General features: G+C 41.4%; 1 protein-coding gene across 6 annotated transcripts in view; it reads left to right on the plus strand.

Moving 5' to 3' along the window:
* iqsec1b (IQ motif and Sec7 domain ArfGEF 1b) overlaps positions 1 to 16450 on the plus strand; it is a 204452-nt gene that overhangs the window by 173828 nt on the left and 14174 nt on the right. For all 6 annotated transcript variants that reach the window (XM_069703208.1, XM_069703209.1, XM_069703210.1 and 3 more), the window contains 4 exons: positions 7501 to 7780; positions 10780 to 12041; positions 12664 to 12825; positions 14959 to 15081. In XM_069703208.1, the coding sequence (XP_069559309.1) occupies positions 7501 to 7780; positions 10780 to 12041; positions 12664 to 12825; positions 14959 to 15081 (1827 nt within the window). The remainder of the gene's footprint in view (positions 1 to 7500; positions 7781 to 10779; positions 12042 to 12663; positions 12826 to 14958; positions 15082 to 16450) is intronic.

A 16450-nucleotide genomic window follows, 5' to 3' on the forward strand; every position in this document is an offset into this window, starting at 1 on the left:
TGAGGTTGGACGTGCACCGTACAGTATGTGTGGCTGTAATCGGTGTAAACATTAGAGTTTTAAAACCACATCAGGCACCTTTGCTTGATGGCAGCCTCTAAATGCCAGGTAGAGGGAAGTATTTGAAATAATGACAATATTTGTGTAATGTCTCCCCAGGCACTGAAGGAGTTTTGTGAAGTCCGAGATAATTACTTTTGTGACAGGACTTGAGTGATGTCAGATTGGGCTGGGAGACTGCAGTTTTACCTCTTCCTCTGGGATTTCCAGAGGTGGCTGTTTATAAGACAGGGAGGGTCCAATGAAAGATGCCATAGTGTTGCATCATGGGATGTGCAGGGTCCAATGTTTTGGAGCTTGTCCTATTCTATAAAAGTCTGGTTTTCTCAATTTTGGACTATTTTCCAACCGTTAATGTCACAACTTTACTTCGACATACCAAGACTTTTATGGAAAGAGACAAGGTAAACACAAAGTACAGGAAGTATAATATATAAGATTCCTACAGTTAAACTCTGGTCTCCAATATTGTGAGTGTGTAACATTTAATACTGCCAACTCTCTCATCTTGTAGAGCAAGGTTAGCAAGACATCATTTTAACAATGATAGGTCTGCTATCAGATTCAAACCAAGGACAAGTTTTTTTAATCAGTTTTATTCTTGAAAGAATGGAAAGAAATAACCAAAACCAAAAGTAAAAATGTAAAACCTACAGGACTGTGTCTCCACTGTACCAATTTGCCCTCATTAATAAATAAACAAATTGGCCAACGATTGAAACCAATTGCTGGGCCTTGATGTGGGTTTACTATTTTGGCTTCGGCTTTAAAATTAGTTAAAGCAAAAGCTTTTTTTTTTGGTTTGTTTTTTTCTCTTAAAGTAGATGTGGAGGATAAGAATTTGCTGTGCCACCGGAAATTCAATATTTAGCAACAAACCCTACCCTGTTTGAGTGAAGCTTTTTTTTTAATTTTTTTATTGTGGAACTAAGCACAAAACATCTTGTTTGGTAACGCTAATGCAACAGACCTAGCCAACTGAAGTGAAACTGAAATTGCGTTCCTGCTCTCTGCTTGAATTCCTAGAGGCCACTGCCGACTCCTGCTTCGAGCCAAGTGCCACATTTCAAGCATGCTAAGCTCCTCTTCCATCTAAACAAATGGATATTTCCAATTAAACATCTTCTGCTGGAGTAGACGTATTACGGCGCACCCCTAAGTCTAATTAAAGTACTCTGTCTGATTAGATTAGTCCCTTTTAAAATTAAAAATGTGTTGAGGATGCACAGTGAGAAGAATGAAGATGGAGAAAGGCTTTTTGTAATGAGCTTTGAGTGTCCATCTTGGAGAGAGACGACATTTTCACTAATGAAAGATGGTATCCCGAGAGGATCTTTAGCCTACTTCACTGTGACTAAAAGGCAGCAAATCCTCCAAAATAAACAAAATTGCAATCTAACCCATGAGTCAAGGCTTGTTAGTGCCCTCCAAATCTATTAATCTATGATCATCACTAAAATGATTCATGACCGTTTTCTGATCTGCCACCAGTATGGCATATCGTATTGGTACTTTTAGGTACAACAATTTATTGGTTGAAGTCAGAAGAAAGTCTTTTTTTTTTACTTTAAGTCAGAAATGGCAGACAAGAAGTCGCCAAATTAAGGTCACGTGTTTTCTACTTAAAGTGCAGAGCTTAGCCTATTTTAGCTTAAAGATTGAAAACAGGTGAAAACAGTTGACCAATGTTCCGATATCTGCCTACCCTCATTTCTATAGTTCACTATAATTTGCTCAACATTAAAATGTCAACACAACAGTGGTCTTAGCTGGAGGACTGGAATCATTTACCGGGCAAACAACATCCAGGTCACATCTAAGCGAATTGTCTCATGGTTCTAGCTCCATTAACACAGAGACATGATAGTAGCACAGTTCCATCCAAATGTTGCACAAATTTTAGCAGATTTTTTTTTTTTGTTTTTATTGACTCAAGAATATGTGAATGAATGCCTGTTTCCTTTCACATGTACAAATTAGACGCTGGCTCATTGAGATAAACAGCTGGTGGTGCTAATCTCCAGCCAGGTGCCATTAAGCACTGCAGAGGAAGACGGTGGAACATGTTGATATAACTGAGTAGTGCCAATCAAACCTCAGTGAGAAACAATTTACAAAACGTGATCGCTTTGAGGAAAAGTTGCAGTTACTTCATTGCTTCACAAAAAATGTGGGTTTTTTTTTTGTTTTTTTGCTATTTTTCATCTTGCCAGTGGACACAGAGGTCACATGCTTTGTGTACGTCCTCATGTATCTGCACTTCGTGACATTTGGCTTTTTCGTTTCATGAATATCTCAAACTTCGCAAAATGTATTATTTTTTCAAATTTGTAGAATTTTCAGTCTTAACATTTTTAAATTATTAGGCTATATTACACCTTGTCATGTGATAAAACTATCCACTGGGGAGATAGGTAGGTAGGTAGGTAGGTATTTACTTTATTAATCCCCGAGGGGAAATTTTTTCGCTACAGCAGCATACAGAAGCAATAAGATAATAATAGAAATAATAGAATAAAATAATAGAATAGAATATAATAATAGAAAAGCAATAAAATAGCAGTAAATAGCAGTAAGAAATATAAATATAAAATATACAATATAAAATGCACAGTTTATACAGTACATTATATATCTATATATATATTATATACAACAAACCAAGAACACAGTCAACATATATATATATAGATATATACAGTACAGTATATATCTATATATATTATATACAAACAAACCAGGAAACACAGTCAACAGTGTAATTGTACTGTGATGGATTTTGCCAGAGGTGAGTTATTGTGCAGTCTTATTGCAGTGGGCAGGAATGATCTCCTGTATCTGTCCTTGTGACAGCGGAGCTGGAGGAATCTTTTAGAGAAAGTGCTCCGCTGTCCCTGCAGCAGGTGGTGGAGAGGGTGGACAGGATTATCCAATATGGACAATAATTTGTTCAGCGTCCTCCTCTCCACCACCTTTTCCAGGCTGTCCAGTTTGTAGCCGATGATGGAGTCGGCCTTCTTAACCAGTTTGTTAAGTCTGTTGGTGTCACCGGCTCCAATGCTGCTCCCCCAGCAGACCCCAGCGAAGTACAATGCACTGGCCACAACAGACTGGTAGAACATCTCCAACATCTTGCTGCACACATTGAAGGATCGAAGTTTCCTCAAGAAAAGGAGTCGACTCATCCCCTTCTTGTAGACAGCGTTGATGTTGGTCTTCCAGTTCAGTCTGTTGTCGATGGACATCCCCAGGTACTTGTACTCCTCAACCATGTCCACCTCCTCTCCCAGAACTCTCAGCGGTTGTGGAGCCGTCGCCTTCCTCCTGAAGTCAACCACCATCTCTCTGGTCTTGGCCACGTTCAGGAGCAGGTGATTCCTTCCCGCCCACTCCACAAAGTCCTCCACTACTGCCCTGTACTCATCCTCCCGTCCATCCCTTATACATCCTACCACTGCAGAGTCATCAGAGAACTTCTGCAGATGGCAGGACTCTGAGTTGTACTGGAAGTCAGTTGTGTATAAGGTGAACAGGAAGGGAGACAGAACAGTTCCCTGAGGAGCTCCAATACCACTGACCACCGTATCGGACAGCACACTGCCCAGACGGACAAACTGTGGTCTGCCTGTCGGGTAGTCATTGATCCAGGAGACGGTGGGCGCGTCCACCCCCACCGCCCGCAGCTTCTCACTCAGCAGCAGTGGTTGGATGGTGTTGAATGCACTGGAGAAATCAAAGAAAGTGATTCTCACAGATTCACCGTTTCCATCCAGGTGAGACTGAGCTCGTTGCAGCAGGTAGATGATGGCGTCGTCCACTCCCACATGAGGCTGGTACGCAAATTGCAGAGGGTCCAGAGAAGATTTCACCAGCGGCCTGAGGTGGGCCAAGACCAGCCTTCACCTTCATCACATGAGATGTGAGGGCAACCGGTCGGTAGTCGTTGAGGCCAGATGGAGTCGTCTTCTTGGGGACAGGAACCAGGCAGGATGTCTTCCACAGCACCGGGACCTCCTCCTGCTTTAGGCTCAGGTTGAAGAGGTGTTGCAGGACCTCAGCCAGCTGGACGGCGCAGGTCTTCAGGACCACGGGGCTGATGCCGTCAGGTCCTGCAGCCTTGCGCTGGTGGATTCTCTCCAGCTGTCTCCTAACCTGGCCAGTAGTCACAGAGAGGGGGAGAGGGGTGTGTGTGGGGGGGTCGAGGTGTCAATGGAGAAAGAGCCCTTTGAGATTGAGGGCTCTATGCAGTTCACCAGGGGGCGCAGAAGGGGGAGGGGGGGAGGCAGCAGAGGTGTTTGGGAGGTGTGAGGTGTGGAGGAGACAGATGAGGGTGGTGAACTAAACCTGTTGAAGAAACAGTTTAGTTCATTTGACCTCTCCAGGGAGCCCCCTGGTTGTCTCTCTCTCCCCTTGAACCCAGTAATCTCCTTCATACCGGTCCACACCTCCCTCACGTTGTTCTGCTGGAGTTTGGCCTCCAGCTTCCTCCTGTAGGAGTCCTTGCACTCCCTGAGCTTCTCCTTCAGGTGGCGCTGCACTCTCCTGAGCTCCTCCCTGTCCCCAGACCTGAAAGCTGCTTTCTTCTTATTAAGAAGCACCTTCAGGTCACTGTGACTACACACTCCACACTGTGTTGGAGGGAAACAAATGTTCTTCTTATCTAACTTACAGAAAGAAAGTACTTTTGTAAGTTTTTTCCCAAAATGTTCAACAAGGACAATTTGCTGTGGCTCAATAATGTCAACATCTCCATTTCATGAAACACTGTCATAATTCACACAACTAGCCATTGTCACATTGACATTAAATTAGCTCATTTTTAGCATTTGGTTTTGATTAATACTGTAGTTGTTCTTGTGAGGACTGACTATAGATGGTAGCTACTGTGCATTTCCCAACATTTTTAGCTAAACACAAATCTTAGATGACAGAAAAGTCAAGAAAAGAAATCTTCTACTTTGAGCAGCAGAAAAACGTTTTCCTTCTCCTGACCCATTAATCATGTCACAATCCTTCAGATTTATTTTGTGACCTCCCTCATTGGAGCTCGATTCCCAGATCAGGACCCTCTGTTCTTAATAATGCTGAGATTTCTCTGAGCTCCCAAAATAAAAACTGTAGCTGTCTTCTTTTAAAAAAAAAATTCCATTGCTCTCTGGAAGTCTACCTTGCATGAAAGGTAGGCTATATGCCACCCTCTGGCACTGTATCCGTGCAGGACAATGACAGGCATCATTAGTTTACTGCTATAAGCCTCTCCGGGATGTCAAATCTATTTCCTATCAAAGCTTTTTTTTGTTGTTTTCTTATCTAACCTTGACAAATTCTCCCATCAATGTTTTAGTATTTGACATGAATGCAGTGAGATACAGTCTCTAGATGGATGTCCTTTTTGGAGCCATTCCGCTTCATTCATCACGTTAATGACAAACAAAATGAAATCATATCGATCGTGAGAAGAACAAAAAGATGGTTTAAGGTAGAAAAAGCTCATTATTTTAACCTTAGATTGTAACTTGCAAGGTGAAGTTGAGGAAATGATGCTGTTTCGTTTTTAAAGTTTGGGCACATCAGCTTAATGAATTGGAGACATTTTGCTCTCTTTGATTGATTGACTGTGCTGTTGATGCAAGGTCAGATGGTCACCCTCCAACATTGATTTATTGTTTTCTGACCATGGCATTGTAAACTACTGTATTCCTGCGTGGAACAAATCAATGAAGAAAGTACATCTGCCAAGTGGTGTTTGCTGCCCAACTCCTCAGGCTTTTGCAGAGTCAGTGTGGTCTGTTCTTAGTGATGATTATATAATTGCGGCACCACTTCGTTCTCGTCCTGCAGTTAAAATAATAAATTGGACACAGATATTCAAGCTTCTGACAGTTAATGTTTCTCTTTGTATTTCGTTGTTTGCATATGTCAGACTAAAGCCTGAAAGCATCTTTGGGTGAACATGGCAGTGATTCAGTTTTGTTTTTTTGTTTTTTTAATGCAAACTAACCATGATAATGGACTATAGAACATGCACGAACTTATCTTGCGGTATTGCATACACAGTGTATGTTACTCAGGGGGGCATACGCTATAAAAATGATGCAGTTGTGCACTGTGTGCACTGTAGCTTTTATAATGTTCATATAATTTGTTGTTTTAGATCATTTTGAGCAATGGCATTATACAATATTCAATTTGTACTGCTTCTTACAGCATTATGGAGAAATATGCTTATTTGTAAAATCCTTAAACATGAACCACACTGATTTTGCACATTTAGGTTAATTCATGGGGAGTGCTAGCCTGGTATTACCAGACCCGAATTTATTTGCGAGAATATGAGTCTTGCTCCCTTTGAGGATGTTATGCTACCTTGTGTAAATCATTTAAAGTGAACAACAAAGCAGGCAAACTGTTGGGATCGACCACAGTGATTCTGCCATTGTATATATAACGCCCATACTTAGTGTTTTGGGTAAGTAATCTGAATTGCTTAATACATGATTTACAGTTAAAATCTTGAGAGGGTGATACACTTTGATTTAGGACATTTAGAATCCATCTTTGTTCTCATGTCAGCAATTCCTGCATGCTGAACTGCCTTCTAATATATACCATTTTCCTATATTTAATTAAAATGTTTATACAGTTTAATATGCATTTAATAAGCTTATATTGGCATCCAGTTTTGTGTCTTTGAAAGAAACAGGATTCACTTTTTCAAATCAAAGGTTCTGTCTCAGTACAGCTTGTTAGATCAGAAAGCAGTTAGATGAGGTTGCTGTCTTCTTCAGTAAAACAACTTGAATTCTTTACAGAAGTAGTTGTGGACCTGGCTCCCAGTACCAGGTCAAGGAGTACTTTAGGCCTCTCAGCAAATTACAACAGTTTAAGAAGTGTGGAGGAAGTGAACAGATCTATGTGATATTTAGCTGCTTGCAGTTTGGTTTGGAGCAGCTGGTTGTTGATCAACACAGCCTGTTTATCCAGTCACCTCTCCATGTTGGTGTTTGTGCTGTTGTGAATACACAAAGATCCGTATTGATGTTAATAGACAAGGCGCCACTTCACATGTTTTAATCCGCCCTGACATTGTGTAATTTTGTTTTTGCTGAAAGATTGAGCTGCTGATAATGTTTATGGTGATTTGCTGAGCTTAATAGTCATAATGTTTTGAAAAGTATAATATTTCTTCAAATCAAGATGTAGTGCTTCGGTCAGCATGACTGTTTAGGATGACCTGAGGTAGTTTCTGCATTGTAAAGAGCAGCACTCAGACTGCTGCTATAAATTCTCTCACTCGTATTTATACCGTGCCAGCAGTACCAAAGTTCACTTTTTCCATCTGTCACGTGGTCCCTGCTGACACACAAAGCAGTGTGCGCTCTCTGGAAAATGATTCAGCAGACTAAGGTTGTGTGCTGCGTGTGTGTTTGTGTGTTGCAGTGTGGAAGGTGATGCTCCAGGCAGCGAGGTGGGTGCCTCTGTGGACCCCAGCAGCGGCTACAGTTGCGTCCCAGTGACCCACAGCGGCGGGCTCAGCCCGGACCACCTGGACAGCCAGTTCTACGGACACATTTTCCTGCCGAGCCACCCGCGGCCCCGCCGGCCCAAGCTCCAGCACTCCCAGTCCATCCTCCGCAAGCAGGCAGAGGAGGAGGCCATCAAGCGCTCCCGCTCGCTGTCAGAGAGCTATGAGCTCTCATCTGACCTACAGGACAAGCAGGTAAGACACTCAAACTTCCATTACCACCCATTAAAAGCTGAAGGTATGCTTGAAACAAGAACGTTTTCCAAACAGATATAGAGTACATTATATTAAAGTAATGTACTGTATGCAAAACTCACATTGCTGATATTTGGAATTTATGTATTTATTGTTATTTGCTAGACATCATTAAACCTGCAATTCTCAATTTCTCTATACAGTATTATCAATGGGACAAATTACTCTTATACTTATAGTGATAAACCCGCAGGGAATAATCACTTGACTCTGTAGTTTTCTTCAACACTACAGAGCATTTTTTTCAGCACACAACTTCCTATTTTGGCTCAGTCTCACCATTCTCATTAATCTCAGGCAGCAACAGAGAGCTAGTTTGGGCAATAAAAGCCTCCAATATATCCACTGTATGATACCTGTCCAGTACCAAAGAGTAAACAGACAAACATAGAATCTAACTGGTGAACACAGTGGAGCATATAGCAGCTAAAGACACGTATTAGTGGAGTCCAACACAAAGGTCGAATTGGGCTAAGATTTGGCAGATCACAAAAAACACAACTCCAAATCCATGCTCCTATTGCTCTGTGTCTGCAGGGCTGTGTAAATAGTGACGTTGCTGACAATTTGGCTTTTACTTTATCAAGTTGTGTTTACAGCCCCCAGGTGGCCAGCAAAATCAATTTAAGGAGCTTTAATTTTAGCATTTTGTAAAATGATAACATAATATGATCTCATCACTGCACTCTGATGCCACTGAAAGTTAATAAAGGATCATATAAAAGTATTTTTCAGACCTAATCTAATACTACAGGGCCATTTTTGAGATCCTCAGCTGCAATGCAACAATCACTGACTGTCTCATCAGTATTTATAGGGTTTTACTCAATGCTCTCTCGCCACTGAGGCACCCATTCAATTTTCTTTTTAGTTTGTAATTTACAAACTGAACCATCAGGCGTGACCCGATCCCACCTTCAGACTTAGAATATTTAATTATTCCAGCAGGTTTGAGAGAGTCAGGCTGTTCTCTGCAGTGGATATCTTCACTGTGCAAACTATGGGGCTCTTCCACAGCTCTAGGTCTGATGTGTGTCAGCTTTACAATAATCAATAATACCTTAATGCAAAAGGTGCTGTCCTGACCAAGATATTATAATCCAAATAGACAGTGTTTGTTTAACATCTAACCAACAATGTTACATGTTAAAACCATCCCATAGATACATTTAAGAGATTTAAAATTTACTAAGTCCAATAAATACAAAAAATTATAAAATAAAACCAAAACATCATGAGTTGCAGCGAGGAATATATGTAGTTGGGACCATGTAGTATCATAATAGTAAGCAAGTCCTACAAAACACCAAGGAAGCAATTCTGCTTTTAGAAATCCGGCACCATTTTCGAAGAAATATCAGGACTAACATCTGCTGGACTGCAGAACCAATCAGTGTGCCAATCAAAATGGACAGTTGAATCCAGCCAAAATAGACCTGAGAATAATTAGACTTGATCCAACATGAGGTCAATGCCAACAAACCCACTGCTTAGTCATAACTGATCTATTTGAGTATTACATACAGTAAATTGACATATGACCACAGGAGAACACTGGGATCCTACTATAAGTTTTAGACCTCAAACGCAGGATTACAATGGAGTCACTGTCATTTAATGTTAGAACTGCTCAGATGTAACTAAATACATTTTATTAGATATGATATCAAGCTGACGATGTAATGAATTTTAAGTAAAAAGCAAAAGGATATTTACCGCATTAGATATTATATAACCTGAAGGTTTCTATATCACTGCTTATTAACAGCAGCTGGCAGACTGAACTGCATTATGTCATTCAAATAAAAGTAGGCTAGTTAGGCCTTGTGGACATACAGCTGCATCTGTGTGGGAAGGACAGTGGAACTTCTTGTGAAGCAGTGACGGTGGCCTGTTTTTGTGAAACTTACTGTCATGTTCCTTGTAGCAAATTGGTGTCCATTTGCCTCCTTGGCCCTCACTTAGAGGAGGGAAACATAGTGTCATTTTACACCATGAGTCCATAGGTAGATAATTAGGTAGGTGTGTAAAAGATACAAAGACTGAGAGAAGGACTGTAATTGAGCACTGGACACTATTCTAGTTATAGGTATATAATTTCAGTCATTTCAGTTGACAGTAGCAGGCAGGATGCAATATACACACTACTGATTTCTCTCAAGTATGGTAGTTTTCAATTTTCTCCAAAATTGTTTTGGCCATTACCAGTTGATTAGTCAACAACTCACAATTCAACATAATCAATCTTTCTAGTGGTCAATTTGTGTGTAATAAACTTCAGATTTCATGAATTTTTGAATGCTATCGTCACTTAAGGTAATAGTCTTACTTTTTATAGCCGGGAGGAAATAGGTGTTTGTTTTTTTTCTTTTCAGGCTTGAAAAAAGTAAAAAAAAAAAAAAAAAAAACAGCTGGCTGTGGTCTGCTTATATTAATGCCAGTTGTAAAGACTTATATTAGTAATGTAGTAAAAAAAAATTACAAAATAAAAAGTACATAGAAAGTTTTGCTCTTTGCAGCTCTAAATTGCTGCCGGAAGGATTCAAGCTGTGGTGGTGCAAATACAAACTTTTTACAGCATGCTTTACAAAATAATCAGAACTCCACATCTCACAAAATCTCATTCCAGTAGACAAACAATTATTTCATGGAAGTTCGGGAATTTGCTTTCTCACTTGATTTTTTTTTAGCCACCTTTGAAGACTACCAGTTAAATTTTGATTGTAAAAGGACATTCTGGATCCAAAATATGTGTTCCTATATCCTAGGTGAAAACAGGGATGATAAACATTATTCACTATCACCATTTGTACTGTTACGGGGAACAGTTACAAGTCTGGATGACCATAAGAATGCAGCTAAGGGACTTTTTATACAAACTGCTCCTCGATGTTTGTTTTAGGCATTTATGAAACCAACTTTGCCTTCTCTTCCTGCAGGTGGAGATGCTAGAGCGTAAATATGGTGGGCGTTTCATAACCCGGCATGCTGCCCGCACCATTCAGACAGCCTTCCGCCAGTACCAGATGAACAAGAACTTTGAGCGGCTTCGAAGCTCTATGTCTGAGAACCGTATGTCCAGACGGATTGTTTTATCCAATATGAGAATGCAGTTTTCCTTCGAAGGACCTGAAAAAGTCCACAGCTCCTACTTTGAGGGAAAGCAGGTTTCACTAACAGATGATGGCACCAAAATTGGTGCATTGATGCAGTCGGAGCATGGTGGGGAGATGGGTGTGCAGGCCAAGACCCCTACGGCACAGAGCGACTTCACAGACGCCATCACGGAACTAGAAGATGCCTTCTCCAGGCAGGTCAAATCTCTAGCTGAGTCCATCGATGATGCTCTAAATTGCCGCAGCCTACACGGTGAAGACAGCCAGTCAGAGCCAGGGAGAGGCCACCAAGATATGGACAGGGAGGTCAGCTGTCAGGTGAAACCCTCCCATGGTGCCTCAGAACACCGTAAACTGGATGAGATGACGGCATCTTACAGCGATGTCACCCTTTATATTGATGAAGAAGAGTTATCGCCACCCCTGCCTCTGTCTCAGTCTGTAGATCGGCCCTCTAGCACAGAATCGGATTTGCGCCAGCGTTCCCTCAACTCCTCCCAGGACTACTGGTCCCTGGCTCATAAGGATGAAAAAGGGGATACAGACACCAGCTGCCGCAGTACGCCCTCCTTAGAATGCCAAGAGCAGCGTTTGCGGGTAGACCACCTGCCCTTACTGACCATAGAGCCTCCCAGCGACAGCTCAGTGGAGTTGAGCGATCGTTCTGACCGCAGCTCTTTGAAGAGACAGAACGCCTATGACCGGACCCTCAGCAACCAGCAGAGCAGCCCCAAACACATCAGCCACAGCCTGCCACCCCGAGGGCCTTCAAGAGAAGAAGACGCCTCTCGCCATCGACCGCGACAACTGGAGGCCCACCTGGCCATCAACGGAACTGCAAACCGGCAGAGCAAGTCAGAGTCTGATTTCTCTGATGGTGACAATGACAGCATCAACAGCACATCAAACTCCAACGACACCATTAACTGCAGCTCCGAGTCCTCATCCAGGGACAGTCTGAGGGAGCAGACGCTCAGCAAGCAAACCTACCATAAAGAAACTCGCAACAGCTGGGACTCACCTGCATTCAGCAATGACATTATTCGAAAGAGGCACTACCGCATTGGCCTAAACCTCTTCAACAAGTATGTAAACTCCACTGCATGAGATCCATGTACACAGAGCCAGACACTGTCTCATAGCCTACATTTGAAATGGCACAATCACAGATTACAGTGCATATCTAAAGGACAGAATAATTTGTTTAAATTAGATGCAGTTCATTACTTATGAAGTAGAGAATGTCTTTTGTTGAAGAACCCAACATGAAACTCTTATTACTAATTATACATAAATGTGATAAATAAACAATGATGGTGATTGAAACACATCTATCTGCCTGTTTTACTTTATATACAAACCAGCCTGGGATTCATTCTGCTCTACTTCATGCAGAGTGGTTCATCTGAGCCCGGGTGATTCTGTTTAATCATCGATGATTGTGGATTTGGTTTCTTTCAGAGCCAGCCATTAAGTTCCTTTTAATCATCTTTGATCAACACCACAGAGAGAAGCAGCTCCCTCCTCTCCATTCTGAGCTCTCATTCCATCCTACCACCTCCCTCCCTCCCTGCTTCCCTAAATCCCGTCCCTTTTCTGACACACATTTGGTTAGGGGCAGAATTGCAGTGGGATAATCACAGATTTGGATTGTGTACTCACTCCCTTCCTTTTTGTCTATCTTGGTCTCTCTTTCTCTGTCTCTAGGAAACCAGAAAAAGGGATCCAGTATCTGATAGAACGAAACTTTGTTCCAGACACTCCGGTGGGTGTTGCCCACTTCCTGCTCCAGAGGAAAGGCTTGAGTAGGCAGATGATTGGCGAGTTCCTGGGTAACAGGCAGAAACAGTTCAACCGGGATGTCCTTGAGTGAGTTTGCAGCGGTTCAAGTCTGTGTACTCTTTGGCATATTTGTATGTGCAGATGGATCATTTCAGGCTTTTCATTTAATTTGCCACCTATACCAGTGCACAGAATGTTAGTTTATTTGCCACAAAGGAACATAAATATGAATCATCATTTAATTGCAAATAGGGTAGGGAGTTTGCAATCTGCCTTCATTCAAACAGTCTTTGGGGTTTCTGAGAACTACATATTGACTTGAGTTACATCCAGGAAATAAACAGAAATAGAATCCACTTAGGAAATTGCTGTGATGCTCAGATAAACATACAGTTCCTATTTATATACACCCGTCCTTTTTAATGAGGCTGGGAAGTCATAAAGATCTTGTATTTTCCAGCAGTAATCCTTTGCATCATTCAAATAGCGCCTCTGCTTTATGCTTTGGACTAGTCAGACTTATCTGAATCACACTTGAAGCACACCGGCTTTATCAGAGCCCATTGAGATTCAGTGGAGGATAAGGCCAGGAAAGGTCCACTGGTGTCAGTTTGACAGGCATGTCTAAAGGGCTCCTTGAGAAAATGTCAATAAATTCTGACATGCAAGGTATCAGAGTGCGGGATAGCTGAGTCACAATCCTCCTCTCAGTGGATAAAGAACTTCTCACGTCCTTTATTTAAGTAAAAGTGTAAAAAGAGCAGCAAAACATTACTTAGCATTAAAGCTGCTCAAATACAAATGTGTATATGCTCAATGCATCAAATTAACACTTGGAATGTGCACACAAAGATAATTGTCAAACACACTCAACAGTTGTGGTCAGCTTTATGGAGCTATTTTTATAGTCTGTTACTTTACCGTTTGGTCCGCGTATCCCGAATATAAACATTTCTGAGGTGGGCCATCCAGATGGCCACCCATTTTAGCATTTTTTTTTTTAAAACAATAATGTATCCATCTTGTTTGAGCTTGACATCTGTCCACTAATGAATTCATCTTGTTGCCTTTTATTGCACATTAATGGCACTTACAGCAACGTAATGAGTGTAGTTGTCACTAATTTGAGTAACATTATCTTCACTTTGCCTTCCTCTGCTCCACTCCGTGTGTGGCAGGGCTAACCCCTTGTGCCAAGAAACACAAAGAGAACAAAGGAAAGGAGGAGATATTGCGTGATTGGCAATATCATCAAAACACAGCAGAGACTTTCACACTGACTTGAAATGAATGCACATAAATTAGGTAGGCTAAATGACCTAGATCAAATATTTTTGACTGTACCTCTCTAAGCAAGGTCAGCCCTATAAATGGGAATGTCACAGAGTGTGTGAGGGATCAAATTTACACCACTGGTTGGTCAAATGCCACATGACTGTGAAGTGAAGTCACCATTGGTCAGCCGATTAGGGAGGGGGGGAGGGTGTTGGGGAGGGTCCCAGTTGTAGCAGAAACATTGGGTTTTAACTAAATAAATCTTACATTGGAATGCTTTTCTCACTTGTTCAACCTAGTTTATCCACATGAGGTGCATGCACTGCTGTAACTGAGTGGGGACTAGAGGCTGTCTATTGAAAGTTTGCATGTTAGGCATTTAGTGCACATGGTGATTTGCTGTGTTGCCCTCTAAACTACTCAAACTGAGTCTAAGCATAAACAATGATAAAATGCAGTGTCACCCACTACCAGAGATAAACCTGTGGAATACTGTTTGTTCAGCCATTGGTTCAAAAGTCTTTCGAAGTAGCTTCTTTCCTGTAAAAAAAAAAAATCAGAATAAATAGGTGATAATGTGTCAAATCTATGTGATGTTGAGCTTGTTGTAAACATCCACCCTATGAGACCAAATAAATATTAGCGCTGCTTTAAGTAAATGTGTTAGCAGTAATTTACTAAGGTACCAACCTAAGGTTTTGACCAAAGCTACTGATAGGCACAAGCAAGGATGAAAATCTTTTTTTTTTTTTTTTTTTTTCAATAATCCAGATCATATTTAAAAGGAACATTATCAACCTGAAACAAGGTTGTTTTTTGGAAACATAATACATTTTAACTTCTCCTTGACAGCATCACATCTATATATTAATCTCTTGTTGAATGTGGAAATTTGCATGCAACTTTTACATTACTGATCCTCCTGCTTACTCCCTCTAACCACAGCTGCGTGGTGGATGAAATGGACTTCTCAGCTATGGAGCTGGATGAAGCGCTCAGGAAATTCCAGGCACACATAAGAGTCCAGGGAGAAGCCCAGAAGGTTGAGCGGCTGATAGAGGCCTACAGGTAGGAATCTCCTCTGAAAACTTGGAAAACAACGCACAATATGGTTTTACTTCCCAAACCCGTGTAGAGACCTTGGAGATAACCCAAGTTGTATGGCTTTTCCAGGAGGAATAAAATGATGTTTCTGCAAACAGGGTCGTACATCAAATTACACCAACTGATTATGTGACAGGATGGTCATTAAGGGGTTCTTTGCTGTTCCAGTATTTACCACCAACATGACATGTATGATTAATGGATAGCAGAAGCTAGCTTTGCTCTATTTTAAGAACACCATTATCCTCTAAAACAGGTGACACCAAAAAGTCACCAACTTAATTTAACACTCTGGAGCAGAGATCAGTGGAGCAGTGCAAAGCCATTTAAAACCCAGACTTTGTTCGACCAGACCATTGCAGAAAACAATTTAGAGGAAATTTGTTCAGAAAGTTGAGGAAAACCTCCCCCAAGGCCGCTGATGGATGTTGTTTGTGCCTCATTTACTTGCCCCAAACCCCCGGTAGAAATGTGCTCTCATACCCACAGAGAATTTGCTTCGATCAGCACTGTGCAAGGACATTTTAGCCCCAGTAAACACCGCAGTCACCGTTACACTGGAGGTAAAACGATAACTGATCAACTGCTGCTCGCCTGAAGCCTAGTCCAGATATAATCACAAGCTCACTTTATAGTGATTCAGAAAGGGCTTGTTTGACAGCTGCAGGCTGTATTGATAGCCTTCACTGATGCTACCTCGTTGTTACTAGAAGCTGTGAAGCACTGTGTAACTGCAAACGACCTCAGAGCAGATAGGCGAGAGCTCAATATTAATATCAGTAACAACATTGATACCCAGAAGGGAAACACTAACAGGGAAGCTTACTGGTTTATTTCATGTTGAAATCTTACTGATGGTTTTTCACCGACTTTTGTTCTTGCAGGTTCAGTCAGAGCATTGTATTACAGCTTGCCTTGGATTTTTAACAGACCTCTAACAGAGGTCAAACTGAAATTTGAGATGCGTGAAGCTACAGCTAGTTTTCAAAAGAAGAGGCTATTCATGGAAACTGTTACGAGCCTCTGCGTTGGCTGAATGAGCAACTTAACTAGCTTGCTAATGTTAGCACTGGCTCCTGCAAGACATTACTTTAATTTTCAACACCTAATATTAGCTGTCTTTCATTTACACGTCCTGATATGGCGAATGAACAGACTGTACAAACTCACGCCATCTGGAATAACCGTGTTGACTTTACAACCCGGAATAAGCAGCGAGTAATTTCGGTTCCCCAACTGTCTGTCAGGTGTAAAGTGACATCATGAACTGTTTTTGAGTGACTGCACATGCAGATTGATAATTGGTAACCATTAACATAGAAATTGATTGATA

Source organism: Brachyistius frenatus, unplaced genomic scaffold, assembly GCF_029030835.1.
Source record: "Brachyistius frenatus isolate BFR_SWC_R1_liver_20210118 unplaced genomic scaffold, ASM2903083v1 Contig_45, whole genome shotgun sequence".
In the NCBI taxonomy this organism is placed as follows: domain Eukaryota; kingdom Metazoa; phylum Chordata; class Actinopteri; family Embiotocidae; genus Brachyistius; species Brachyistius frenatus.